The sequence below is a fragment of the Microtus oregoni genome, unplaced genomic scaffold (assembly GCF_018167655.1).
Source record: "Microtus oregoni isolate MIOR12 unplaced genomic scaffold, Mior012 000115F_ref0000277, whole genome shotgun sequence".
Classification (NCBI taxonomy): Eukaryota; Metazoa; Chordata; class Mammalia; order Rodentia; family Cricetidae; genus Microtus; species Microtus oregoni.
In genome coordinates this window covers 1836070-1863614 of record NW_024544744.1, presented here as the reverse complement: position 1 = coordinate 1863614, position 27545 = coordinate 1836070, and the positions used below count along the sequence as shown (strand labels likewise).

The 27545-nt window shown below is 39.9% G+C and overlaps 1 protein-coding gene across 1 annotated transcript in view; it reads right to left on the bottom strand.

Moving 5' to 3' along the window:
* The window catches only part of Aoah (acyloxyacyl hydrolase), a 205263-nt gene that overhangs the window by 47189 nt on the left and 130529 nt on the right, over window positions 1-27545 (bottom strand). Inside the window, exon 13 of the mRNA XM_041645717.1 lies at window positions 12069-12151. Within this exon, the coding sequence (XP_041501651.1) occupies window positions 12069-12151 (83 nt within the window). The remainder of the gene's footprint in view (window positions 1-12068; window positions 12152-27545) is intronic.

Genomic DNA, 27545 nt, shown 5'->3' with positions numbered 1-27545 from the left:
GTTCATAGCAGTATTATTTGTAATAGCCAGAACCTGGAAACAACCTAGATGCCCTTCAATGGAAGAATGGATGAAGAAAGTATGGAATATATACACGCTAGAGTACTAAGCTGCGGTAAAAAACAATGACTTCTTGAATTTTGCATGCAAATGGATGGAAATAGAAAACACTATCCTGAGTGAGGTGTCCCAGACCCAAAAAGATGAATATGGGATGTACTCACTCATAATTGGTTTCTAGCCATAAATAAGGACCACGGAGTCTACAATAGGTGAACCTAAAGAAGCTAAGGAAGAAGGTGAACCGAAGGAAAAACATATAGTTGTCCTCTTCGCTAAGGGAAGTAGACCAAATTTCCGGGGAGAAAATGGGATCTTGGGGGGGGGGGTGGGATGGGGGTAAGGGGAGATGGGGAGAGAAAAGGTAGAAGGGAAGGAGGGGGGACCTGGGAAACGGGAGAATTGGGATAAAGGAAAGGTGGATAGGGGAGCACGGAACCACAATTCTTAGTTAAGGGAGCCACTTTAGGGTGGGCAAGCGACTTGACCCTAGAGGGGCTCCCTAGTGCCCAAGATGAGGTTCCCAGGTAGTTCCTTGGGCAGCTGAGGATTGGGAACCTGAAATGACCCTATCCTAGAGCAATACTGACGAATATCTTGCATATCATCATAGAATCTTCATCTGGTAATGGATAGAGATCGAGACAGTGACCCACATAGGAGCACTGGACTGAGCTCCCAAGGTCCCAAGGAGGAGCAGAAGGAGGGAGAACATGAGCAAAGAATTAGGGACCACGAGGCGTGCATCCACCCACTGAGACAGAGGAGCTGATCTACGGGGAGCTCACCAAGGCCAGCTGGACTGTGACCGAAAAAACAAGAGCTAGTTCCAGGACAGGCTCCAAAACCACAGAGAAACCCTGTCTCGAAAAACCAAAAAAAAAAAAAAAAAAAAAAAAAAATGCATGGGATAAAACCGGACTCTCTGAACATGGCGAACAATGAGGGCTGATGAGACACCAAGGACAATGGCAGGGGGTTTTGATCCTACTTAATGTGCTGGCTTTGTGGGAGCCTAGCCATTTTGGATGTTCACCTTCTTAGATATGGACGGAGAGGACCTAGGACTTAACACAGGGCAGGGAACCCGGACTGCTCTGTGGACTGGAGAGGGAGGGGGAGAGGAGTCGGGGGAGGGGGAGAAGGGTGGGAGGAGGGGGAGAAGGGTGGGAGGAGGGGGAGAAGGGTGGGAGGAGGGGAAGGGAAATGGGAGGCTGGGAGGAGGTGGAAACTTGTTTTTTGTTTATGTTTTTTTTTCTTCTTTTCGCAATAAAAAAAAAAAAAGAAAGAAAGCTGCCTAAGTCATTACAAGGCTGAGTAAGCCAGTAAGCAGCACCCTTCCTCAACCCCTATCTCCAGGTTCCTGCCCTGTTGGAGTTCCTGTCCTGACTGCTTTTAATGATAAACTATGATGTGAGAATTTTAAATAAAATTGCTTGCTCCCCCCCCCCCCAAAAAAAAAAGATAACAAGAGCTTAAAGTCACACTACATCCATAATCAAGAGCAGAGAGAAAATGAATTCATGCATGCTATACAATCCCGGATCCCCTGTCTAGGGAATGGTGTCACCCATAATTCCAATGACTGGAATGAAGACATACCCCAATCCTGGACATGATCAGAGGCCCATCGCCCAGGTGATTCTAGATTTTGTCAAGTTGGCAACTAATACTGTCACAAGGTTGTATGAATAAATCCAAAGGAATAGTTCCAGTTGGATAAAAGCATCTCCATTGTTTAAAGATTTTTTTGAATTCTAAACTCTTACAAGTATTAAATATGGTGAAAAGTTAATATATAGTAAGAGAGAGATTAGTTCATCTATAATATGTGTCATATTGTAATTTTTCTCTTAAAAGTTCCTATTATTGCCAGATGGTGGCGCCACATGCCTTTAATCCCAGCACTCGGAGGTAGAGGAAAGCAGTTTCTTGTGAGTTCAAGGCCAGCATGGTCTATAAGAGGTAGATCTAAGACTGGCTCCAAAAACTACAGGAAAACCCTGTCTCGAAAAAAAAGTTCCTATTAATATTAAATATTGTATCTTGGAGATACATTAGATAATTAAGAGAAAAAAATTTGATCTGTAGGCATTGAGTGCTTCTATATCATTTTGTTTTCAGTTGGAGTATTTAAGAGCTGCTGGAGGTGGGTGGTCCTTGGACTTCCCACAGGGCAGGGAACCCTGATTGCTCTTTGGGCTGACGAGGGGAGGAGGGAGGGAAATGGGAGGTGGTGGCGGGGAAGAGACAGAAATCTTTAATAAATAAATAAATAATTTTTAAAAAAAGAGCTGCATACTAAAGATTCTACTGCTGTGACCACACTCTCTCAGGCTCCCCAAACAGAAATGGCCTAGATGTTCTGCTATAAATAATCTCTGCCATCTCCTTTCAAGGTTTTGTGTTGTGATCAAATGCTCAGCTCAGTAGTGGTGCTCCCCACATACTTCCTGGAGCCCTATTTCAGAGTGACACTGACGACCTCAGAGCTTCCCTCCAGGGCTGTTCTTGAGGCTTCTGAAGGTATTACAGACATTTTCATTCTGAAACAATTGCTAAAATAATACAAAAATATAACAATATAAAATAATATAAAAATAGGACAAAGATCTTTACACATTCTTTACATAGATTTTTCTAAATATACACACCTGTAATAATTATAATGATCAAACACAAAACCAACATGAGTACAATGCTGTTGTCTAATCTAAATACATAACTTAAATGTCACTGATGACTGCTTCCTGGTCTTGGTCTAATTCACTGTACTTGGCTCTTAGGCCTCTTTAGTCTGGACAGGTTGCTTTGCCTCTGCCTTTATGACCTTGACAAATTTGAATGCTACTGGCCAATTCTTTTTAAGTGGCTTTTAGTTTGGGTTTGTCTTAACATTTCCTCATGACTAAACTTGGGTTATGCAATTATTTTGGCAAAAATACAATACTGGAAGCTCAGTTAGTTTAAGGTCCAAAACCTATTTTGTTCCAGAATAGAGATCATGGGACGTCTAAAAATAAGGAGCCCTTGCGTGTGCAACTGAGTTCAGCTTAGTCTGCAGTATTATTTTTTATAGTTCAATTATAGTTTGTCTCTTTCTTCTTTCTTCTTTTTGATTTTACTCTTTCCCAAGGAGACTAAGAGAACTGGCTCAGAAGTGTTGCGTTAAGATATCTAATGCTGATAACCCAAGACAGAAAGATGACAGTTGTCAGGCTACAGTCTAGAAAGGGAACAGTGCGGCATGGCTGAAAATGTGACCTTCAGTAGGAAACAGACATGGTCAAAAGTCTATCACTGAAGAGGTAATGGATCATGATACGTTGTGTAACTTCTCTTAGCCCCGTTTTCCTCATCTGCAGACATAGCGTTGCTTTGTGGATTCACTGAGGAAAAGTATGTAGTTTTGAGCTAGTACTTGATATTTATCAGGATGTGTGCATGTAACAAAGTCACACCCAAACACCAGCCTCTAAGGATGGCCTGAACAGTTGTCCCAGACTAATGGGCTCAGGTTCTGGGTAAAACATGATTATCCAGGCTATGGGAAGAACTGGTCCTGGTCTCCATTGTGTGCAGCATGTTCCATGTTGTGTTTCTGGGTCTAGATTCAGCCTTGATAGTGCTCTTGCTCATTGTGGAAGCACAGTCTTTCTGTTAGATATGTCTTATCACAAGGTGACTGTTTCTTATTAGAACGTGCCCATCCAAAGCCACTGACCACTTCTGCTGGTCACTCTGTGGTATCTAGGTGAAGAAAAACATCTTTCCTGTGCTCAGCTGATATAAGGTCTCATAATAATAAACTGACCAAAGATGGATTCACAAGAGAAAATAGATGTTTGTTATCATGTGCTTTCCTCATGCACAGGCTGAGCGCTCAGAGATGAGCACGCTGAAAGGCTGGGTAGAACTTGGACTTAGATATCTTCTTAGACTATAGATAGAGAGATTTGGGATTTTGTTTTAGGAAAAAAAGTTATAGGAAGGTGACTGGGAGAGACACAGTAAGCAGAGGTCCTTGCTCTGCTTTGTCTTAAACCAGTCTCAGATGCTGTGATGGGAGAAGATTGAAACTAAAATGGCTGCAGAGACAGAGAGCTGTTCTACCTGTGATGGAGCATAGGGAGCTCCACAGTGTACTGTCCTAGGGACCAGTTTCTTAGCTCTGAGTGATGACAGCAGACACAGTGCCACCATTGCTCACCTTCCAATAGGAAAAGGAAGATGGATCTTTCTTTTCTTTTTTAAAGCATAAATCCCCTTGAGTTTTAAGTGTCAGTGACAAATAAGACAGAAACATGAGTTTCTGGGTGGGCGATGCTTGCCAAGGTAAAAGGATCATGAATCAGAGGTGAGCCAGGGCTGCTTAGTGAGACCCCATCTCTGAAAAACAAAACTAACAAACAAAAAATAACAACCCCAAAGTAAAAAACAAAAACAAAAAAAACCAAGAAAGTATTTTGAAAAACAGAACATTCTAATTTATAATTTCAGAATCTTAGAATGTGGATGAAGTTGAGATTAGTCTCATTTAATGCCCTAACTTTGCAGATAAAAATGGGAGCTTAAATTGAAGAAGTGACTCATTACAAAATTAGATGAAGATGGGTTAGGACTGAGGTCAAATCATCTATCAATCTGCATCACACAAAGGCCCTTTTAAGTCTTCTGGATTTGCTTCAGAGAATGGCGTTCAAACATTAGAGTTAATGAAGGCCAGAAAATTATTGCTTTAAATTTAGGGTTTGCCTCTGCCCTGGTTTTTCTCTGGAGGGGAGAGGAGAGTGTATTGTCTTGTGTGTGGTTTATAGACATGGTCCTGTGACCTATACTGATGGACACCTTGTCTGATGGTGATGTGTCCCTGGAAGCAGGAGTAACAGCTCACTGTTGCCAGCTGTTCAGTTTGAGGGTGTTTTGTCAGAGACAGCTCCCCAGGGAAAGCCAGGATGTAGACTAATCCCACAGAGAAGAATTTCAAGATGGTCAGTATTAAGAAAAAAATGGATTTTGTTGTTGTTTTATTTAAGAAAAGGACAGAAGTGCACACTCAAAAGTAGATCCAGGTGTCTGTGAGAGAATGGTGCTAAATGTCCTAAAAAATGCCAAAACAGTATATGTGACCCTTGAAGTTACATTGTTCAAAGTATAGAATGGCTATTTGAATTGAAAAGACTAAGTAAAAACATCTTGAGATACTTATTCTTAGCTAATGATTTTTCTTTTTTAATTTTAAAATAAAAATGTTTATTTTTTGTTTTTACATCTCAATGTTTCCCTCCTTTCCTTCCTCTCAGAGCTGGGGTGGGGAGGGACTTCTCCTTCACTGTTTCTCTTCAGACACAGGCAGGCCTCCTTAATAATTTCTCCTTAATAAGGTAAATTATAAAGTAGTTAGTGAGGTGTCCCTGTACAGGTTTATAGAAAGGAGTGCTAATATATAAAAACTTAAGTCAGGAAGATCTAAGAAATTCTTAGGGTCCATAGGTCACATGAAGTCAATACACGTTTTGACTGACAATATGGCTCATAATTTGTATGTGTGTGTGTGTGTGTGTGTGTGTGTGTGTGTGAGTGAGAGAGAGAGAGAGAGAGAGAGAGAGAGAGAGAGTGAGAGAGAAGACAGACAGTTTCCTCAATAGGTCTTGACTGTTAGCCAGTCAGACATTCACACCAGAGCCACCTGGTCTCTCTTCTATGTCCTGTTCCTCTCATTTTCCCTGTATTTCACCTCAAGGGCAGTGGTGTGTCAGGAGAACATTGTTTAGTGGCCACTCAATGGCTGCTGAGCTAGCCCCATCACCTAGCTGCCAAGGACAGTTTCTCATTCTATGGGAAATCACCTCTGTTGCTTCCCACCTCCACCCTATTCATCTGAACTCCGGGCCTCCTTCCTCATATTCTCTGAGGCATTCTCCCTTCTATAGATGGACTTTTCTTTGGGCTGCCAGCCCCCCAACATGGGGGGATATTGTAGACTATTCCTTTACACTCTGTGAAGATGTTTAGTAAACCAAATAAACTACACCACTCTTTACACTTCCTGCTCTAGTCTCTCGTCTCTAGACTGTTTACCTAGTCTTCCCAGCACTTTCTTTTCCCTAAGTACATTTTATTTTAACCTTTTTCTGGTGTGTGTGTGTGTGTGTGTGTGTGTGTGTGTATTGTGTGTGTAAGTAGGTGTGTCTTACCGTGTGTGTGGAGATCTCTGCTTCCACTGTTGGTTCCTGGGACTGAACTGATATTGTCAGGCTCCCATGCCAAGTGCTTATGTTGATGATCCTAGTCCGAGTTTCCCAGGCTGGCCTGATCTTTTCCTCTAGCTTCTCTAGGTCTCTTCCACTCTCTCCCATTCTCCTAAAAGGAAGGAACAGGCCAAGTGAAGTTTGTTCAGTGTGGAGTTTGTGGTGTTGGCAGAGAACATGAGAGGGGCATGACCAAATTAGCTTTGCAGCAAGGATCTCAGTGGGTGTGGGAGGCGGGTGAAGCTGCAAAAGCACACTTTGGCAGTTACAGTCCCTAGTAGCTAATCTAGGCTCTTCCCAGGGATTCCGCCCTCCACTTTGTCTGTAGTGGGTGCCCAGGGAGGGAGCCTCCTTCCCTCTGTGGTGGGAAGCTTTATCCCATGACAAAACGTGCCTTAAATATTTTAGCATTTCTGCAAACAAAACCTTCCAATCCAAGTGTTTACACAAAAGTTTTGCTGGATTTGCAAAACAAAATGAGGAAGACAGTCAGTGCAAAGAGTATGTAAAATCTAGCTGAGCTTGTAAAATCTCGCTTGGAATTCATAGCGGGGTCTATGAGCATCCCATAAACCCACGTCTTTTCCTCTGGCCTGTGAGCTACAGTAGGCAATTGAGGGTAAGGACTAGGGTTTGTTTTGTAAGGCAATGGAGTCTTATTTATTTCAGAAGATGGCTTATGGTTTTTTATTTACTTAAAATTATGCTTTATATCACCCACATTAGTCCTTGCTAATTGCCAAATTGCTCTATGTTTTTCTAAGTCTGACTACTTTAGATGCTTCATAGAAGACTCTGCTTTGAGGTTCATTTTGTTGCTGGGCTAGACAGGGTTTTCTTCTCCCTAAAAGGGGGAATAGTGTTCAGTTGCAATTATACACCACATTTTCTCTATCCATTTCCATGTTGGTGGACATATAGCCTTGTTACACATCTTGACTGTTATGAATGGTGATGTAATGCCAGCATCTCTTTGAAATCCTGCTCTTAATTATCACAGTAATTCAAGTTTTCATATTTAGAGGAATTATCATGCTACCTTCTACAATGTATAGAAGACTCTACATTCTCTCCAATAATACATGATTCTAATTTCTTCATGTCCTAGCCAATACTTGTCATCAGATTTTTTTGACAATGGTCATCTTAGCAAGTATGAGGTGTTATCTCAGAATGGTTCCTGTCCTTGATATTAAAACAGTGGGTCACAACTTCTTTGGCATTCTAAGACCCTTGGAAAACACAGATATTTACAGTATAATTCATAACAATAGCAAAATTACAGTTCTGAAGTAGCAATGAAATTAATGTTATGGTTGGGGGTCATCACAACAAGAGGAAATGTATTTAAGGGCTGCAGCACTGAGAATGCTGAGAACCACTGTGTTAAAGGAAAGAAATGATGGTATTTTAGTTGTCAAAGACCACTATCCATGCTGTAGTCCTCCTTAAAGGTTAAAATTAACTTGAGTGATTTCACGTTAAAGAAAAAGTATTGGATAGGCAAGTCCCTGCTTAGCGATGCTAACTAAGGTCAATGCTAAAGGTATTGTCATGGATCTCGCAAGCCTTCTGATTCCTGTCCATCTGGGAGCTAGATTTAAAGCAGTGACCCAACCCTAAGCCCAGGAAAGCTCAACTTCAGCATGGACAAAGAACCCGTGTGAAGGAGCAGTTGGCTCTCTTGGGTGTGGGTGAGGGCATGACATCAGACAAGGAGACAGAGGGCCAGGTCTACTTTCTGCATCCTCCCTGAGTCCTGATGACTAATGAACACCCAGGTTTGAAGAGTGAACTATTGTAGCACGGGTATGGCAGGTGGTTTGGGATACCACAGTTTCCATGACAGCCTCCACAGCTGGGTACCAATCACCTCCCTGATGATTTAGTCTTTGAGAGATGGGCTCTTTACTGAAAACAGAGTGACATCTCAAGCTCAATTCTCCTCCAGTTTATGAAGTGTCAGCCCTCAGCATGATCCTGAGCTCAAGCAGCGAAGGCTGTTCCCCAGCCCCACCCCTGGCTTCACGATGCTCTGGGACCCAGTGCTTATTTCTCCAGTCTGACTCCAGTGCCTGCAGAATGCTGAGGAATAACTCTTTCTTCCGAGCCCTGGCAGGGTGCAATCTAAGGTCTTCCCATCCCAAGGACTCCTTTCCTTGTCTGGCTCATCTCTCTATTCTGAACCTTAGCTCCTGTTCTCAGTCTTAGACTTGCCATTGTTAGTTTCTGTCATTTCTCGATCCTCTCCCCTCTGAGTCTCTTCTTCATAGAGGGAGCCACTTCTGTTTCCAGGTTCATCTGCTGCCCCACTGCATTGCTGTTCCCTCCTGTCTGTCACTGTCTGTAGGGACTTGAGTGCCTATTTCAAGCATTGCTATCCTATCTCTGAGAAGCCCAGCTCTTATCACTGACATGTATCTTTTACATTTATTTGCTATGTTTGTTTGAGAATCTTTGACATTGAAAATGGGACGGATTTAAAACTACTGAATAAAGGATAGTACAGATGACGCTGGCAGCACCTGTTTCAGCAGTGTGCTGCTGATGGATGTTTAGGAAACTTTGTTTCTTGATCCTCCTGCTGCTTACCTCTCCACACCAAACCCCGTGGCACTCAAATATGCTTATAGTATCTCTTTTATGTATGGTGGCCTGTCTGGGTCAAAAAGGCCCAAGGCTTTATGATGTTTGCACAGTAATAACATGGCGGGAGGCTAGGGTTGCAGACGTCAAGCCAAGTCCTCACTCCTACCACAGTGACTACTTTGAGTGTGATGTCTGTGCAAGAAAGAATGGAGTGAAGATGACCCATTCAAGCTAGCTTGTCATCCAGGCCACCCCAAGTAAGATTCTAGTATCACTTCCCGGGTCCAGTCCCATTATATCCTTCAAGGAAAGATTTTGTAAGGTAACCAAAGGTGGATCTGCTCTTCCTTCCCTGGATCTGATTTCCCATCTCTGACAGGTAAGGCGAACGACAAGTCAACACACAGCACTACGACCCTGCCCTTTCTGGTGCATTGACCATCTCTGTCCCTGTCTGTTTCAGAAGGTTGGAGTTAAAAGGACCATTACAGACCATCTCCCTTTCTGATTATGAGAAGATAGGGTGGGCCTGCTACTTCCTAAGCCTCATATCACAACATTATTCCCGGAATCATAGTGACCCCCGCATTCATGCTCTAAAAGGCTCTGTACGCTTTGGTAGACACCGAAAGGATCTTTTATATGACAGTCAAGATGAAAATAGGAGCTGTTTCTTTAATTTTTACTATACAATTTAAAAGAAACTCTTTAATATTCTATTCAACTGTTTCTTCTCCCTTTTATCTTTCTTGCTGGTTCTGAAAAGTAAATGTAGCCATAAATATGCAGAATGTGGAAAACTGACTTTTCCTATATCTAATAAAAACCTCGGGGAGTAATTGAAATAACTTGGTGTGGGCAGTCAGGTTACACGCTGCATAATATCAAAAGAAAATGCACAGCAAGGAAAAGCAACAGAAAATTAGAAGAGGAGCTGGAGAATAAAACCAGGACTTTAGATAAAAGGTGACTATAGGAAACTAAAAATACCCTTTTAGAATTGTGTTCTTAGAAGATCTGATGAGAAGCGTTATTCAAAGAAGCAATAATGTTAGACAAGGTGGACGTTTGTATAATTCTGAGGCATGCAAATGGAAGAAAGAGAAATCTCTCCAGCTCCTATTCACTGGACTGACAGAAGCGGAGGCATTGCACTGACTTCACATGCATTTCTTTGTGATGACTCCCTCCTCTTACCTCCCTTTGCCTTTTGCTGTGGACAACCTGGATTTTAAAGGAATGTATGTTGATAAGACAGCAGAACGCACAAGGAGAACCGGCTACTCTTTGTTGCCAGGGGCACTCTGGAGTATCCCTCTCTGGTCTTCATGGTTTTTAGAAAAGATCATCAGATTTGGGGTGGGAAAGTAAAGTGATGTTGACATATCTGGGTCTTGAGAAAGAGAGGAATGTAGACTCTGAAGTCACACACACACAGGACAATTGTACTGTGCATGTCTGGAGAGTCTGACAGCTTATCACTATAAGAACCAAAGTTTACCTGTGAGCCCCACTTGCCCAAGGATGACAAGGTAGCTTCCTGGAATGCTGGGAGCTATAGTGATTGGAAATAACAAGATACACGATTTCACTCCTAAACAAGTTTGTCTGAACCAACTATACTGGATGTGTGTGATCACATGTAGACAGGAGGCACATAGGCAGGGAATATATCAGGATGTATGCTTGCCCTTGATTAGACCTGATGGAAAATGCAGTAAATTATGGGTTTTGTATTTTTAAACTTCTGTAAAATGTGGCTCATGGTCCTTCTCTAAGAACCAGGGGTGGGTCTGGCCAGAGTCCATCTTTCTGGCCAGTATTTAATTACAGTTTGCTTCAAATTTGGATAAGAATTGTGTAACTATTTTCTTTCTTATAGATTTTGGGATTAACAACCACCCTGCCTTAACTGCATACCTTAATCCCATTATTCTTTCTATATTTGATTTCTTCCTAGGTTTTTTTTTTGTTTTATTTAAAAAATAGAACTTTTCAGAAAACTAGAGTTGGAAGGAAGAAAACAATAATTATTCAAAATTTCTCAAACAGCAGTCTTAGGGCATGTTCTACCAATCTTTCTTCTTAGATGCAGTCTTTTTCCATTTATTTTTAAAATGTGGTAAAAATTGAACTATAATATCCAATTTCATGGTACAATTTTCTTTTGTCTATATTTTATCTTTTCAGTTTAAAAACCAGACTATTAGACATAATTTTTTAAAGATGCAAAATATACCATAGAAATGAGCTTCTGCTTTTTCCCAGACTGTACTGGAAGCAGTGTAGATAGCTTCATACCTTCCCCATTCTGAGAAGAATGTTTTCACATGTTGGGTAATTAAGTTGAGTGCTGTAGTCAATGAGTACATTGTAAGTTTTCTTCCCCATCTCTACCATAATACCCCCAGAGTGATGGCAATCAATGCTATCTTAGTTCTGAGGAAATATAATAATACTTGCTGACAGTGTTTATTGTGGAACAGATTTACTGAATGTATATATATATATATAGACACACTGAAATATGTTTTCGGCATTTGGTGGGAGCTCAGTAAATGCCAGCTACTATTAAGCAGTTAAAACATCTTTGTTATTCTTAGAAAAGTAGTATATTCATTTCATGTAGAATACTTATTTTAGCAAATACATTATTTGTAGATAACACAGTGAGTTAACATTATGCTTCTTGGACACATTCTCCACATCTTTCTCCAATGAGAGGTGGTAACTCATGGCATTTTAGCTAGGCTGTGGCTTATTAAGCAAGGGTATTATGGACATCGTGAAGCGGTATGCCACCTCTTAGTCCATGTGGAGAGTAGAGAGTAAAGCTTAAAAGTCAGCACTCTGAGGAAATGTGGGAGAATGCTTGACTGGGCAGAGCAGAGCTTTTGCAGTGACCTTGATTTGCCCTTGCTTAACTAAGGCTCATTTAGCTCACACTTCTTGAGCTGTGTATCCCTGCATTTGGCTGAGAATTACTAGAACTATCTTCACTGTTGGGCGACTGATCTGACCTTCATATTCCCTTGTCTTCAACCTGTTTTCCTTTTGTGTTTGAAAATGGCTGAAAGACCAGAAAACTGCTCAGAGTTGGCTGTGTTGCCCCAAATAAATGCAATTCTTAGAGGTGCTTTGTGAAGGCATGAGTGACAGGCTACGCACCATTTCTCGAGATACTCTGGTAGTCCCTGTGATTGCAATGGTTTCTTTTTCTCAAACGATGGTAAATGGATTTTTGTTCAATTCTGAAATAAATACATAAGCATATATTTCAAATTAAGATACTTCACGGCATTCAAAGGAGCATGCTTCTGTGGTGATTTAAAAAGAACAATAAAAATGGACTCAGCAAATTCAAGCATCACTGACGCAGTGAATGTATTGTTTACACTGTGAATGTATTGTCACAAGGCACATCTGTATGGGAAGGGTGTTGTTGATGACATCAAAATTTTGCTTTCATATGGAGCCCGGCAAGGCCACACCTTTCTAGTCTTTCTACCAAGAGTTGCTGCAATTTCTTCAGCAGTCATTGGTCTTTACCGTTCTGTTATTTAAAAATGGAGCAATTTTCTTTCTTGGCTGCTGCAAGGCTGTAGAAGCAGCTTTTGCCTGGAGGTCTGCTCTTTTTTATACGTGTGTGTGTTGCTGAGCTTGTGGGAGCCCTCGTGTACACATGAAATGGTGACTCTATTCCCTGCTTCCCTTGTGCCCACGCTGTCTGTCACTAGTGCCTCGATGATGCAATAGAGCTAGAAGTGTACAGTGGCAATTTCTAGTAACCTTTGTCAATGGACACCTGGAAGGTAACTCTTGCTCTTTCTTTCTTTATTCCTTACTTCCATTCTGCTGCTCAGAATAGGAATATTACAGTCTTGGACTGTGGAGTCAAAGATCCATCTTGAAAAGGTAGAGGGGTGAGCTGGGGGAGCCTGTGTCCCCAGGAAGCCTGGGTGGAGCTGAGCTTCAATACCAGTCCTAGACTGCTTGTCTCTGAGCTTTTCTGTGTGAGGAAAGTAAACTCATGATTTATTTTCAAGCCATATGTTAAGTCTCTCTAACTGGGAGCTAAATCTAATATTAATGGACACATGGCTTGGAGACAATTTGACACCAGTGTTGGGTTATAATTATAGACATTTCAAGCAATTTTCTTGGCTCCCATTTGTACTATCTTTGACTTTCTATTTTATTTTGCCAAGATTTTAATTTAATTTGAACATAATTTAATGTTATGTTGCCTGTACTTTTATAGACTTTCTAAAATTCTTTTTGAAACAAGACTATATATAAACTAATAAATGATAATTTAACTGATAAATATTCCATTACTCTTAAAAATGCATCTTCATTTTCATAAATTCATATTTAACAGCCTTATATACAATCACCCTTTATTTTCAATCATTATGGAAATTATACTCATTGTATTACAGTCCTTGACAACTGCCGCAGATCCTTCAGAAATGTAAGTATGAATCATGTTTGGGCTTTCAGGATGCATTGGAAGTATCACTTGGGAAGACCTACAAACAATACTTCTTGAACTATTCAAAGAAAGGAAGGAAGCAAGGAAGGAAGGAAGGAAGGAAGGAAGGAAAAAGAAAGAAAAAACAGAATGATCAGTCCCAAACTCTTATGAAGCCAGTTTTATACTAACACACACACACACACACACACACACACACACACACACACACACACAGATAAAGACATCAAAAATCAAAACAAAACAAAAAACAAGGAACAACAGTAACAAAAATCAATCACTACCACCACTACCACCAGCAACAACAAAAAACTCAAAACAACAACAGAAAGCCCTCTCCAAATTACAGGTCAATATCTCTGATGAACATTTATTAAACAATGCTCAAGAGAAACTTGCAAATTAAATACAAACATATATCAGATAAAACATGACCAAGCCAGTTTTATCCTGGAGTTGCAGAGATGGTTCAACATACTAAAATCATTAAATGTAATAAACTTCAAAGTGGACAGAAAGACAAAAATCATATGATCATCTCAACAGCTGTAGAAAAACCCTTTGACATGTCGGTGGTGGTGGCACATGCCTTTAATCTCAGCACTCGGAAGGCAGAGGCAGGCAGATCTCTGTGGGTTCGAGGCCAGCCTGGTCTACAAGAGTTAGTTCCAGGACAGGCTCCAAAAGCTATAGAGAAATCCTGTCTCAAAAACCGAAAAATAAAAAAATATTTAGATTAATATCAGACAGAGGTCTAATTTCCAAAATATATAAAGAACTCAAGAAATTGGTCACCAAAAGAACACATAATCCAATTAAAAAAATGGAGTACAGACCTAAACAGAGAACTCTCAACAGAGGAATCTAAAATGGCTGAAAGACACTTAAGGAAATGTTCAACATCCTTAGTCATCAGAGAAATGAAAATCAAAACAACTCTGAGATTCCACCTTATACCTGTTAGAATGGACAGGATCAAAAACACTGATGACAACTTCTGCAGGAGAGGCTGTGGAGAGAAGGGAACACTTCTGCATTCCTGATGGGAATGCAAGCTGGTACAACACCTTTGGATGTCAGGGTGGCGATCTCTCAGAAAACCGGGAAACAACCTTCCTCAAGACCCAGTAATACCACTTTTGGGTATATATCCAAAGGATGTTCAATCGTGCCACAAGGACATGTGCTCAACTATGTTCATAGCAGCATTGTTTGTCATAGCCAAAACCTGGAAACAACCTAAATGCCCCTCGACCAAAGAATGGATAAGGAAAATGTGGTACATTTACACAATGGAGTACTATACAACAGAAAAAAATAATGACATCTTGAATTTTGCAGGAAAATTGATGGAGCTAGAAAACATTATTTTGAGTGAGGTAACCCAGACACAGAAAGACAATTATCACATGCACTCACTCATAGGTGTTTTTTAAACATAAAGCAAAGAAAGTCAGCCTACAAACCACAATTCCAGAGAACTTAGACAACAATGAGGACCCTAAGAGAGACTTACATAGATCTAATTTACATGGGAAGTAGAAAAAGACAAGATCTCCTGAGTAAATTGGGAGCATGGGGACCTTGGGGGAGGATTGAAGCGGGGAGGGGAGAGCTCAAGAAAAAGGGGAAAAAAAAGAAAAAGCCTTTGACAAAATCCAATATGCCTTCATGATAAGAATCCTAGAGAAAGTAGGACTGGAGGGAAATGTTCTTCAACATAGCAAAAGATATATGTGACAAACCTATAGCCAATATTTTCCTCAATGGCGACACACTCAAGCAATCTCACTGAAATCAGAAAACAGACAGGGCTGTTCACTATGCTGGACATTTTCAATATTGTCCTCAAAGCCCTAGCTGGAGCAAAAGAACAAGTGAAGAAAATTCAAGGAATGCAAGTGGGAGAAGTCACACTGTTCCCCTCTTAGATGACATGATATTATTCCTAAGAGATCACAAAAATTTTACCAGAAAGGTTCTACAAAATGTACCCATTTTCTTAACCTAGTAAGGCACAGAATTCACTTACACAAATCAACGGTTTTTCTATACCAACAACAAATGTACAGAGAATGAGATCATGGACATGGTTTAATCACAATACACTCATATATCTAGGAATGAACCTAGTGAGGAAGGCAAAAAAACCTCTCCAATGACAACTTTAATTATCTGATAAAGATGGAGAAAGACACTAGAAAATGGAAAGACATCCTATGCTCAGGGATTGGTAGAATTAATATTGTGGAAATTACCATTCTACCAAAGTTCATTTATAGATTCAATGAAATGCCAATAAAAATCCCAATTTCATTTTTCATAGAAAGAGAAAAAAATCTGTACTAAAATTTATTTGGAACCACAAAAGACAACAGATAGCAAAAATCATCCTGAGTCAAAGGAATGAGGCTACAGGGTTTCCAATTCCATATCTCAAGATACATTACAGTGCCTTTATTAACAAAACAAAACAAGAAACAATATGGTACTGGCACCAAAGCAGACATATAAACAATGAGGCAAAAATAAAAGACCTAAACAAAAGTATGCATAACTGCAGGTTCTTAATATGGAGAAAAGATGGCATCTTCAGAAAATTGTGATGGGAAAGTTGGATGTCCACATGACAAGAATGAAATCAGACCCATATCTATCACCTTGTACAAAAATTAACACCAAATAGATCAAAATCTTAAATGAGAAAACCAAAACTTTGAAGCTGCTAAATGATAAATATAGGCAGGCCAGGTGGTGGTGGATCATGCCCTTAATCCTAGACCACGGGAGGCAGAGGCATGTGGATCTTTGTGAGTTAGAGGTCAACCTAGTCTACAGAGTGAGTTCCAGGGCCAGCTCCAAATCTACACAGAGAAACCCTGTCTCACAAAAACCACAAACCCAAACAAACCATAGGCAGTACCCTTCAGGAGACAGGTATAGGAAAATAATTTCTGAATAAGACCTCATTAACTCAGAAATTGAGGCCAAGAATTGACAAATGAATTCTCTTAAAACTAAAAAACTTTAGGACAACCAAGGCAACAATCAATTGAGTGAAAAAGAAGCCCAGAGAATTGGATACAAGCTATGAGCTGTGCATTGGACAGAGAATTAATAATAAGAATATACATGGAATTGGGGTAAACAAACAAACAAATAAAACAACCTAAACCAGAATGACCTATTCAAAAAATGGGCTTGGCAGGACCAGATGGTTTCAATGCAGAATTCTACCAGAACTTCCAAGAAGAGCTAATACCTATACTCCTTAATGTATTTCACAATATAGAAACAGAAGAGGCATTGCCTAATTCCTTTTATGAAGCTACAGTTACCCTGATACCAAAACCACACAAAGATCCAACCAAGAAAGAGAATTACAGGCCTATCTCACTCATGAATATCGACGCAAAAATTCTCAATAAAATACTGGCAAACCGAATCCAAGAACACATTAGAAAAATTATCCATCATGATCAAGTAGGCTTCATGCCAGAGATGCAGGGCTGGTTCAACATACGAAAATCTATTAATGTAATCCATCATATAAATAAACTGAAAGAAAAAAACCATATGATCATTTCATTAGATGCTGAAAAAGCATTTGACGAAATTCAACACCCCTTTATGATAAAAGTCTTGGAGAGATTAGGGATACAAGGGTCATACCTAAACATAATAAAAGCTATATACAGCAAGCCGACAGCTAACATTAAGTTAAACGGAGAAAAACTCAAAGCCATCCCACTAAAATCAGGAACACGACAAGGATGTCCACTCTCTCCATACCTCTTCAATATAGTGCTTGAAGTTCTAGCAATAGCAATAAGACAACATAAGGGGATCAAGGGGATTCATATCGGAAAAGAAGTAGTTAAGCTCTCGTTATTTGCAGATGATATGATAGTATACGTAAGCGATCACAAAAACTCTACCAAAGAACTCCTACAGCTGATAAACACCTTTAGTATTGTGGCAGGATACAAGATAAACTCCAAAAAATCAGTGGCCTTCCTATACACTAAGGATAAGGAAACAGAGAGGGAAGTTAGAGAAGCATCACCTTTCACGATAGCCACAAATAGCATAAAATATCTTGGGGTAACTCTGACCAAGGATGTGAAAGATCTATTTGACAAGAACTTTAAGTCTTTGAAGAAAGAAATTGAAGAGGACACCAGAAAATGGAAGGATCTCCCTTGATCCTGAATTGGGAGGATCAACATAATAAAAATGGCAATTTTACCAAAAGCAATCTATAGATTCAATGCAATCCCTATCAAAATCCTATCAAAATTCTTCTCAGATCTGGAGAAGATGATAATCAACTTTATATGGAAAAACAAAAAACCCAGGATAGCCAAAACAATCTTATACAACAAAGGATCTTCTGGAGGCATTACCATCCCTGACTTCAAACTCTACTACAGAGCTACAGTATTGAAAACAGCTTGGTATTGGCATAAAAACAGAGAAGTCGACCAATGGAATCGAATAGAAGACCCTGACATTAACCCACAAACCTATGAACACCTGACTTTCGATAAAGGAGCTAAACGTATACAATGGAAAAAAGAGAGCATCTTCAACAAATTGTGCTGGCAAAACTGGATGTCAACCTGTAGAAGAATGAAAATAGATCCATATCTATCACCATTCACAAAACTCAAGTCCAAATGGATTAAAGACCTCAATATCAGTCCAAACACACTGAACCTGATAGAAGAGAAAGTGGGAAGTACTCTACAACACATGGGCACAGGAGACCACTTCCTACGTATAACCCCAGTAGCACAGACATTAAGGATCTCATTGAATAAATGGGACCTCCTGAGACTGAGAAGCTTCTGTAAAGCAAAGGACACTGTTGCTAAGACACAAAGGCAACCCACTGACTGGGAGAGGATCTTCACCAACCCCGCAACTGACAAAGGTCTGATCTCCAAAATATATAAAGTTCTCAAGAAACTAGACCGTAAAAGGCTAATTAACCCAATTATAAAATGGGGCACGGAGCTGAATAGAGAATTCTCAACAGAAGAAGTCCAAATGGCCAAAAGACACTTAAGGTCATGCTCAACTTCCTTAGTGATCAGGGAAATGCAAATCAAGACAACTTTAAGATACCATCTTACACCTGTCAGAATGGCTAAAATAAAAAACACCAAGGATAGCCTTTGCTGGAGAGGTTGTGGAGAAAGGGGTACACTCATCCATTGCTGGTGGAAATGCAAACTTGTGCAATCACTTTGGAAAGCAGTGTGGCGGTTTATCAGGAAATTCAGGATCAACTTACCCTGGACCCAACAATACCACTCTTGGGAATATACCCAAGAGAGGCCTTATCATACAACAAAAATATATTCTCTACTTTGTTCATAGCAGCATTGTTTGTAATAGCCAGAACCTGGAAACAACCTAGATGCCCTTCAATAGAAGAATGGATGAAGAAAGTATGGAATATATACATATTAGAGTACTACTCAGCAGTAAAAAACAAGGGCTTCTTGAATTTTGCAAGCAAATGGATGGAAATAGAAAACACTATCCTGAGTGAGGTAAGCCAGACACAAAAAGAGGAGCATGGGATGTACTCACTCATATTTGGTTTCTAGCCATAAACAAAGGACATTGAGCCTATAGTTAGTGATCCTAGAGAAGCTAAATAAGTAGAACCCAAAGAAAAACATATAGGCATCCTCCTGAATATTAACCTTCATCAGGAGATGAAAGGAGACTGAGACAGAGACCCACATTGGAGCACCGGACAGAAATCTCAAGGTCCAAATCTGGAGCAGAAGGAGAGAGAGCACGAGCAAGGAACTCAGGACCGCGAGGGGTGCACCCACACATTGAGACAATGGGGATGTTCTATTGGGAACTCACCAAGGCCAGCTGGCCTGGGTCTGAAAAAGCCTGGGATAAAACTGGACTCGCTGAACATAGCGGACAATGAGGACTACTGAGAACTCAAGAACAATGGCAATGGGTTTCTGATCCTACTGCACGTACTGGCTTTGTAGGAGCCTAGGCAGTTTGGATGCTCACCTTACTAGAACTGGATGGAGGTGGGGGTTCCTTGGACTTTCCACAGTGCAGGGAACCCTGATTGCTCTTCGGGCTGAGGAGGGAGGGGGACTTGATTGGGGGAGGGGGAGGGAAATGGGAGGCGGTGGCTGGGAAGAGACAGAAATCTTTAATAAATAAATAAATTTAAAAAAAAGAAAAAAACAAAAAAAAAAACAAAAATGGGCTTGGAATCTGAACACAGAGTTTTGAAAAGAAGACATAAAAACGTCTAAGAAATAACTTTGAATTTTCCATTGTTCCTAGCAATTAGGGAAATGCAAATCAAAACAACTTTGAGAGGTCATCTTACATCAGTCAAAATGACAAAGACCAACCAGACAGTAAGTGCTAGAGAAGGTGCGGGGGAAGTGATGGACGGCAGACTGGTCCACCCACTCAGGAAAGCAATGTGAAGAGCTTTCAAAAACTTAAAATAAACCTACTATATAACCCAGTTATACAACCCCTCAGTATATTCCTAGGGGACTTGATATCTTATTCCACACATACTTGCCCAGCTATGTTTGTTGCTGCTCTATTCATAAAAACTTGGAAGTAGAAACAACTAAAATGCCCTTCAGTTGATGAATGGTTAATGAAAATGTGGTACATCAACACCATGAAATATTATTTATTTGTAAAGAAAACTGAAAAGTTTAGGTAAATGGATGAAACTAGAAAAAAAATCACATTTGAGTGAGGTGACCAAGGCCCAGAAAGACAAACATTGCTTATTCTCTTTCATCCAAGGGAGTATACATCCTGAAGTGACTTCAGACACCCGAAAAGTATAAGGGAACCATGTACTGGGAGAGTGATATGGAGAAAAATAGCAAGGTTCAGCTGATTTGAAAGAGGAATTAGGGGGCAGTGCTTTAGTTGGGGGAGGGGAGGGAGATGAATACAGAAGAAAGGTAAAATAACAGTAAGGATATCTAAAAAAAAATCATATTACTATCCATCTAGAATTAGATATAAAGCATATAAATCTGTTTATACATGCTAACAGATTTATATGTGTGTGTATGTGTGTGTGTGTGTATTAAATGAAATATTCCATCACGGCTGACGATTCTCCCTCTAACCCAAACACTAGGCAGAAGATCTCTTTTGAGTTATATGTCAAGGTTGTCCAAGAGACTCCCAAAATATTGTAGGGTATTACTGTGGCCTTTGGTTACATCCCAGAGGTCAAAGGTAAGTCCTTATTGATGAAGACACATATTTTTCAGACATGGGACCCAGATGACCTGAGCCAGATCTGACTTTAAAGTCTCCTCCATGAATATCAGCTTTTGTGGTACCAGATGTTGCCCTATAATCTTCCAAGTGAGAGAATCAACCAATACTTCTACCCAAATATGATGTATATGAGCCACAACAATGACCAGCATGACATGATAACTTTAAGGGAAAAATAGTGGCATATATAACTTGGTGGTAACCACAACTCTCTAAAGTCTTTTAATATCTCCTTAACATGAGAGAATCCATACCTGGTATAGAAACACAGGATAGGAAAATCATAGATCTTGGAAGAGAACCTATAATCACCACTTTCCTAAAAACAGCATAATTCCTAACTATGTTTCAAATATTTATTCTTATGCCCACATATAGGTTTTCACCCTTCATCAAAGAAATTTCTGTTTTTTAGCAGATGGAGACTTACATAAAGCCACAACTAATCAAAATTAAGAGAACAATAATTCACATGGTATTCGGTTCCTAATGATGCATCTGTAGCATAATTTCTGCACCTAATGCTCAGGAAACACTGTAGAAGAGGGGTAGAAAAATTCCAAGAGCCAGAAAAATAGGAAATTTACTGTGAGATTGTATCTCCTAAAAATGTCAGAGAGCTTCATCAACATGGCAGCCTAAACAGGACCTGATCAACAGTGACACCAATGGATATGCTAAAATGGCGAGACCTCAACTCTAGACAAAGAGCTACAGGCACCCGGGGAATTCTGAGCTGAAGATAAATAATCTTCCCCAAGAATGAGCACCCCAAATGGTTATCCAATACCAAGTAGTAAGCCATGAGACCATATGCATGCAGGTAGTCTTACGCAGACTGAACAGGCTGTATTTATGGACTTAGGTATATATGTAATAATAATTGAAGAAAAAAAGACCATAAATTTGAAAGAGAGCAAGGTGGGGTACCTGAGAGGGGTTTGCAGGAAAAAATAGAAGAGGGGGAATTTTGTAATCATAATTTTAAAAAATATTATAAAAATACAGTCTATAAAAAGAACTTTATGTTGGAAACAGGGGGCACCCAGTTGTACTTGGGTCATACGTGAAGCTCTCTTTGATCTTTTTCCCCAGCATAACCATTTGGTGTAACTTACTAAGCATCCAAGGTCATTGTATGGAGGCAAAAACTGGCCAGCTTAGTTCTACCTGAATTCCTAACTCTCTAAATTGTGAGTCTAGAGCAGTTTGTTGTGTGATAGATACTTAGAACAGATGATAATAAGGTCCTAGATGATGATAACTTTCCTTAGACGATTGAAGGAATTTACTCATGAGTTTCTGGCCTACTAGCATAGAGTTGAAACCATTGTGCTTTGGTGTTTTAGAAACTTGGAATGTCACTTTGTCCTAACTGTTTTGAAGTCTTTGGACATCAAGTTTGGTGAAGATTTCTTTATGTTTACAGTGTCAGACATAAAAAAGACCTTTCAACCTAGAGATTCATGTTTGCAGTCTAAGATATATTCTTGAATTACTTCAAAGATGATATTCCCATCTTCTTTTGTCCCTCCCTAGAATTATCATTTAGATAATGACTCATCTGAATTGTTCTTCTAATTGCCCTAGTTTTTTCTGCCCTATTTTTATCTCTTTGCTTTTTTTTTTTTCATTTTCTTAGGGACAATATTCTTAACTTCATCTTTCATCCCTACTAGAAAATAATGTTACTGGCATACTTTAGAAGTAGTTTGGTCACTGAATAATTCTTTAATTTTATATGTTCTCCTTTTAGTATTGTAGCATCTTATCTTTCTGAAGACGCTAATTGTCATTATTAATTATAGTTATTTTTCTAAGTATACTAGTAAAGTTCTTTTTCTGAAACAAACAAAAGAGAGAGTGGATCTCAGGGAGAGGGGATGCAAGGGGATAGCTGGGAGGAGTGGAGGGAGGGAAAACTGTGCTCAGAATGTATTGTATGAGAGAAGAATCTATTGCTGATTAAAAAAGAGTTTCTGGCGTTAGAAATATGGCTTCGTATATAAGAGCACTGATTGCTTTTCTGGAGTTCCTGGGTTCAGTTTCTAATATGCACATGGTTCTGTACAATTTTTTGTAATTGCATTTCCAAGGGATCTGATGCCCTTTTCTGGCCTTCTTAGGCACTGCCATTACACAGTGCACAGACATATATGCAGGCAAAACACCCACACACAATATAAAAATTTAAAAATGTTAAAATATAAAAATAAAAGAAGGCTTTCTTTTTTTACTCTCCCTCCCCTCTTCTCTTTCCTTCCATGTCTGAAGTTTTGTCAGATGTCTGATGATCTTGGGTTGTTTAGTTATATTGGAACATTGGAGCCTCCTGCATACTGGTCAACGGGGAACGGCTGCCAAAAGTGCTGACTCTGTCTGGTTTTTGGTTGTAGGATGAACTGGCTTGGTCTGAGGAACTGTCTGTATTAGGTTGGCCAGTGCATATATCTGTGAGGTATTGTCTTAAGTTAACTGATGTAGGAAGACTCAGCCACCTCAGCCACTGTGGGTGGCACTATTCTCTAGACAGAAGGTCTCGAACTGTTTGAGAGAAGAGAAAACAAACAAGGCCCGCCCTGCAGGCATTAGTTTCTCTCTGCTCTTGACTGTAAGTGTGATGTAACAAGCCTCTCCCAGTTCTTGTCACCCAGTTTTTCCCACAGTGGGGGACAGTAACCGGAAACTGTCAGTAGACCTTTTCTCCCCTAAGTGCCTTGTTGCTGGGGTCCTTGATCACAGCACCAGAGACGAAACGAGAATGCTGGCTCTTAGTGGCTTTGGGTCTGTCCTCTCGCATTGCTTGGGAAGGTTTGTCTGGCGTGTAGATGTGAGATTATAGGCTAGACTGCAGACACCGGGGTAGAGTGGAGAAGGATTCTCCCAGTCCAGAGGCCTTTGACCATAGCCTCTCTGAAGGCAAACCTCCGGTCTTCTCCCGACTAGCACAGTTGACCACCTGTGTAGAGTTAAGGGATTAGGAAAGCTGCATTTACGGTCACCTGAACACCAATATCGCTCCTTTTAGCTTTCACCTCCCTTTTTACAGGCACCCTGTATAGATGATCGTCCAGTCCCGAGGAGTTGTACAGTGCAAACCGAGGTTGCTGGCTGACATTTTCTCTCACCAGCTTGGGACGCAAGGCTTCCGAGTCAGCTCCCTATTTGTTGCGTTTCTTTCTGGCTGCCAACAGTATCTGGGTGTTGATTCTCCCCCCTCTCTTTGTCCTTGTGGATGAATTCATTTACTGTTCGTGGTGTAAAGTTTCTCCGGGAGAGAAGAAGTGCTTGTTTACGAGCTGCTCGCTCAGCCAGAAGCCTGAAATGAAGACTGTGTGGCTAATGCCCCTCTGCTTGGACTCCTTTATTATATTTTGTGGAAACATATGGGAAGTGGACATTAGATGTGAGTTCAATGCTAAAATAATTTCACGGTCAATAAAGAGTGCTTATTTTCTTCAGGAAAGTAATTGTTACCAACATTTAGTCATAAATATATTTTTAATAATTCTAAAAATGAAATTTATGTACCGAAATATTGTTTTGTTCATGGCATGTCAGCTCATGGAGAGTAAATAATGTGGCTATATGTCTCAGAGATACAGTCATCTGAACTGTTCATTATAAGAATATAGATATTTTTGCCAATCATTGATAGATCCATTAACATTTTTTTTTGTCTAAAAGCAGCATCCATAATTTTAGGACTAAAGTCTTACACTAAGTGCTGTGAGTATTTTAAATAACTAGCAGTACCGTCTTCTTCCATAGCCATTCTAGTAAATAAATTCCCTCATAAATTCTAGGAGTTGAGTTCCCCAAGAATCTTGACAGTATAGGACATGTGTGAAAGCAATATTCCGAGATGCTTACAAGTTAAGATTGCTGAGGGGGGGTTTTCTTTACGCAGGGAGAGTTGAACTTGCATTAGTGAGACAATTGAAGAATACTCGGGCACTAACCATGATGAGGCTAGAGTACAATGACTCTCCTGGGTATACCAACCACAGTCCAGGGCAGTTCCAATGCCCAGGAGAAGTTGACCAATACAAAACAAACTCTATAGTATTTTTGTGGACTTTCTGCTTCACTTTGATTTGTTTTGGAATATTTTTTTTTGTCTTTTTGGGTTTTTGTCTATTAATTTTGATTTTCAGTTTTGTGGAGGTTTTTTTGTTTTGTTTTGTTGCAGTTTCTTTCTCAGTTTTTTCTTATTTTTAAGAGAGAGCAGGATAGACAGAATACATATAAAGTTGGGTGAGTAAGGAGGTGGGAAGAATATGATCAAAATATATTGCATATGAAACATTTTAATGAAAAAAATCAAGTAAAACAAACTAAAGTCAAGAACGAGCTCAAGAATAATGTAGATAGGATAGATTTATATATGAAAAATGATCTTCTATTGACTTGAGTATAACTACTTAGAGCAGGGCAAGAACTTTCATCAGAGGGCATCATGATGAACCAGATTGCTGAGTTTCCAACAATAGTCATTTGTTGGGTCTTGGTAAACTTTTTATGCATCACATTTTTGTTTCTGAGAAATTCACATATGAGCACTGCATCTACATCACTCCTGCCTCTTCCCCATTCCAACTCCTCCCACAGCCCCTGCCTCTCCCTCTCAAGTTCATGATCTCGTCTTTAATTATTATTATAATGTAAAATACATAATGTAATACTATGTATAAATATATATGCATATACACATATGTATATATAACACACTGAGTCCATTTGGCATTGCTTGCATGTACATCAGTCCATTACTGAGCACTTTGAGATTGGACAGCATATATGATGGCTTATTCCTGGAGGAAACTAACTGTCGCTCTCTTGGAAGCCATTCATCACCTGGAGTTTTTTTAACGGGAGGGTGGGACTATCTGAAATTTCCCATTTATGGAGATTTTATAATTTTCATAATTATGTAGTTTGGAGGCTTAACAGCTGGGCAAAATCAAAAGCTATGCACCCTAACAAACATGCCAGTCACAGGCATGTGAAACCTCCCACTGAGGTTGTTGTTCAGAGGAATACAAGAGTCTCCCATAACAACATAGGCTATTGCTATTGCCCGTGGTTACTTTTCAGAAATGGAAGGCATATTGCTGAACACAACATGCACTTTGGATACAGGGCTTGGATGAATTGAGCTGAAACTGACTGGAAGCCTCCTGCCTGAGGACTGGCTCTCATGGGGAATGTGGGAGCTCTACAGCTGCCAAGAGACAGGTAGTCTCTTTTATTTTATCATTGTGCTTCCCGCCAGAAACACAAATAGTTTAAATTGAAAATTTGAGACCATATTAAATTAAGTCATGGGGAATAAGTCCCAGAAATGACAGAGAAGGCTAGGAAGAGGCTCGGGAAGAGATAGAGGGCGATGTTTGATGAGAAGACTAGGGCAGAGGAGTGAATTACAATAAAACTTGGGGCTTGGAGAAAATACTGGCTGTGTCATGGGGAGCGGCTTTTCTACTAGGAAATTTTGGAGCAAAGGGTGGATAATTTTTATTCTTACTTAGGAAGTAAGAATGCATGCCTTTAACCCCAGCATTCAGAAGGCCAGGGCAAGTGGATCTTCATGGTCTGGTCTACATAGCAAGTTCTGGGACAGCCCTGGTTACATAGCAAGAACTTATGTGAAAAAAACAAAAAACAAACAACAACAACAACAACAACAACAACAACAAAACACATGTGATGGTGGATTGAAAGAAAATGGCCTTTAAAGAGAGTAGCACTATTAGGAGGTATGATGTTGTTGGAGCAAGTGAATCACGGTAGGCTTTGAGGTCTTCTATGTTCAAGCCATGCCCAGTGTTCACTTTCTGTTTACTTTCTGTTGCCTGTGGACCAAGATGTAGAACTCGGTTCCTTCTCCAGCTCCAAGCCCTCCTGTGTCCCATCATGTTTCCGCCCAGATGATAATAGACTAAACCTCTGAAACCGTAAGCCACCCAAATTAAATGTTTTCCCATATAAACATTGCTATGGTCATGGTGTCTCTTCACAGCAATAAAAACCCTACTAAGATACATGTAAAAACCTTGGTCATCTTGTAGACTTAGGGTTTCATAGAATAGTTTTGTTTTGTTTTTTTAAAGAAAATTGGTAGATTTTGTATTTGAACATTGTAGTGCCCTGAAAGCTTTCATATCCTGTTGGCTATGAAAATCCTATTAGAGGGCTGGAGAGATGGCTCAACCATTAAAGGCTAGGCTCACAACCAACAATATATGAGAATTCTATTAGAGAGTTTAGAAGATGTTAATTTGTCTTGATCACTGTAGTTTGAAAAAGTACACCATTCTCTACAGAATTTCAAAGAGAGTTTTTTTTTGCTTGATTTTGACCAAATTCACCCCTTAACTAGTATGCCTTTACTTTATTTTTTTATATTTGGCTATTGAATTAGTAATTGCCTTTTAAACTAATCTCCTCCAATTTGTTGGTAACTATTTTCATCCTGATTGTGTGATCCAGTAGTTGACTGAATGTTGCCAATTCTTGCACAACATTATTGTAAGAGGTTGCTTGTTCGTCGCAGCCACCCAGAACCAAAATAACCACACAGAAACTGTATTAATTGAATCATTGCTTGGCCCATTAGGTCTAGCTTCTTATCGGCTAATTCTTACATATAAATTTAACCCATCTCTGTTAATCTGTGTATCGCCACATGGCAGTGGCTTACCCGGTAAAGTTTCAGTATCTGTCTCTGGTGGGGCTACATGGCTTCTCCCTGACTCTGTCCTCCTTTCTCCCAGCATTCAGCTTACTTTTCTCTTCCTAGCTAAGTTCTGCCCTGCTATAGGTCCAAAGCAGTT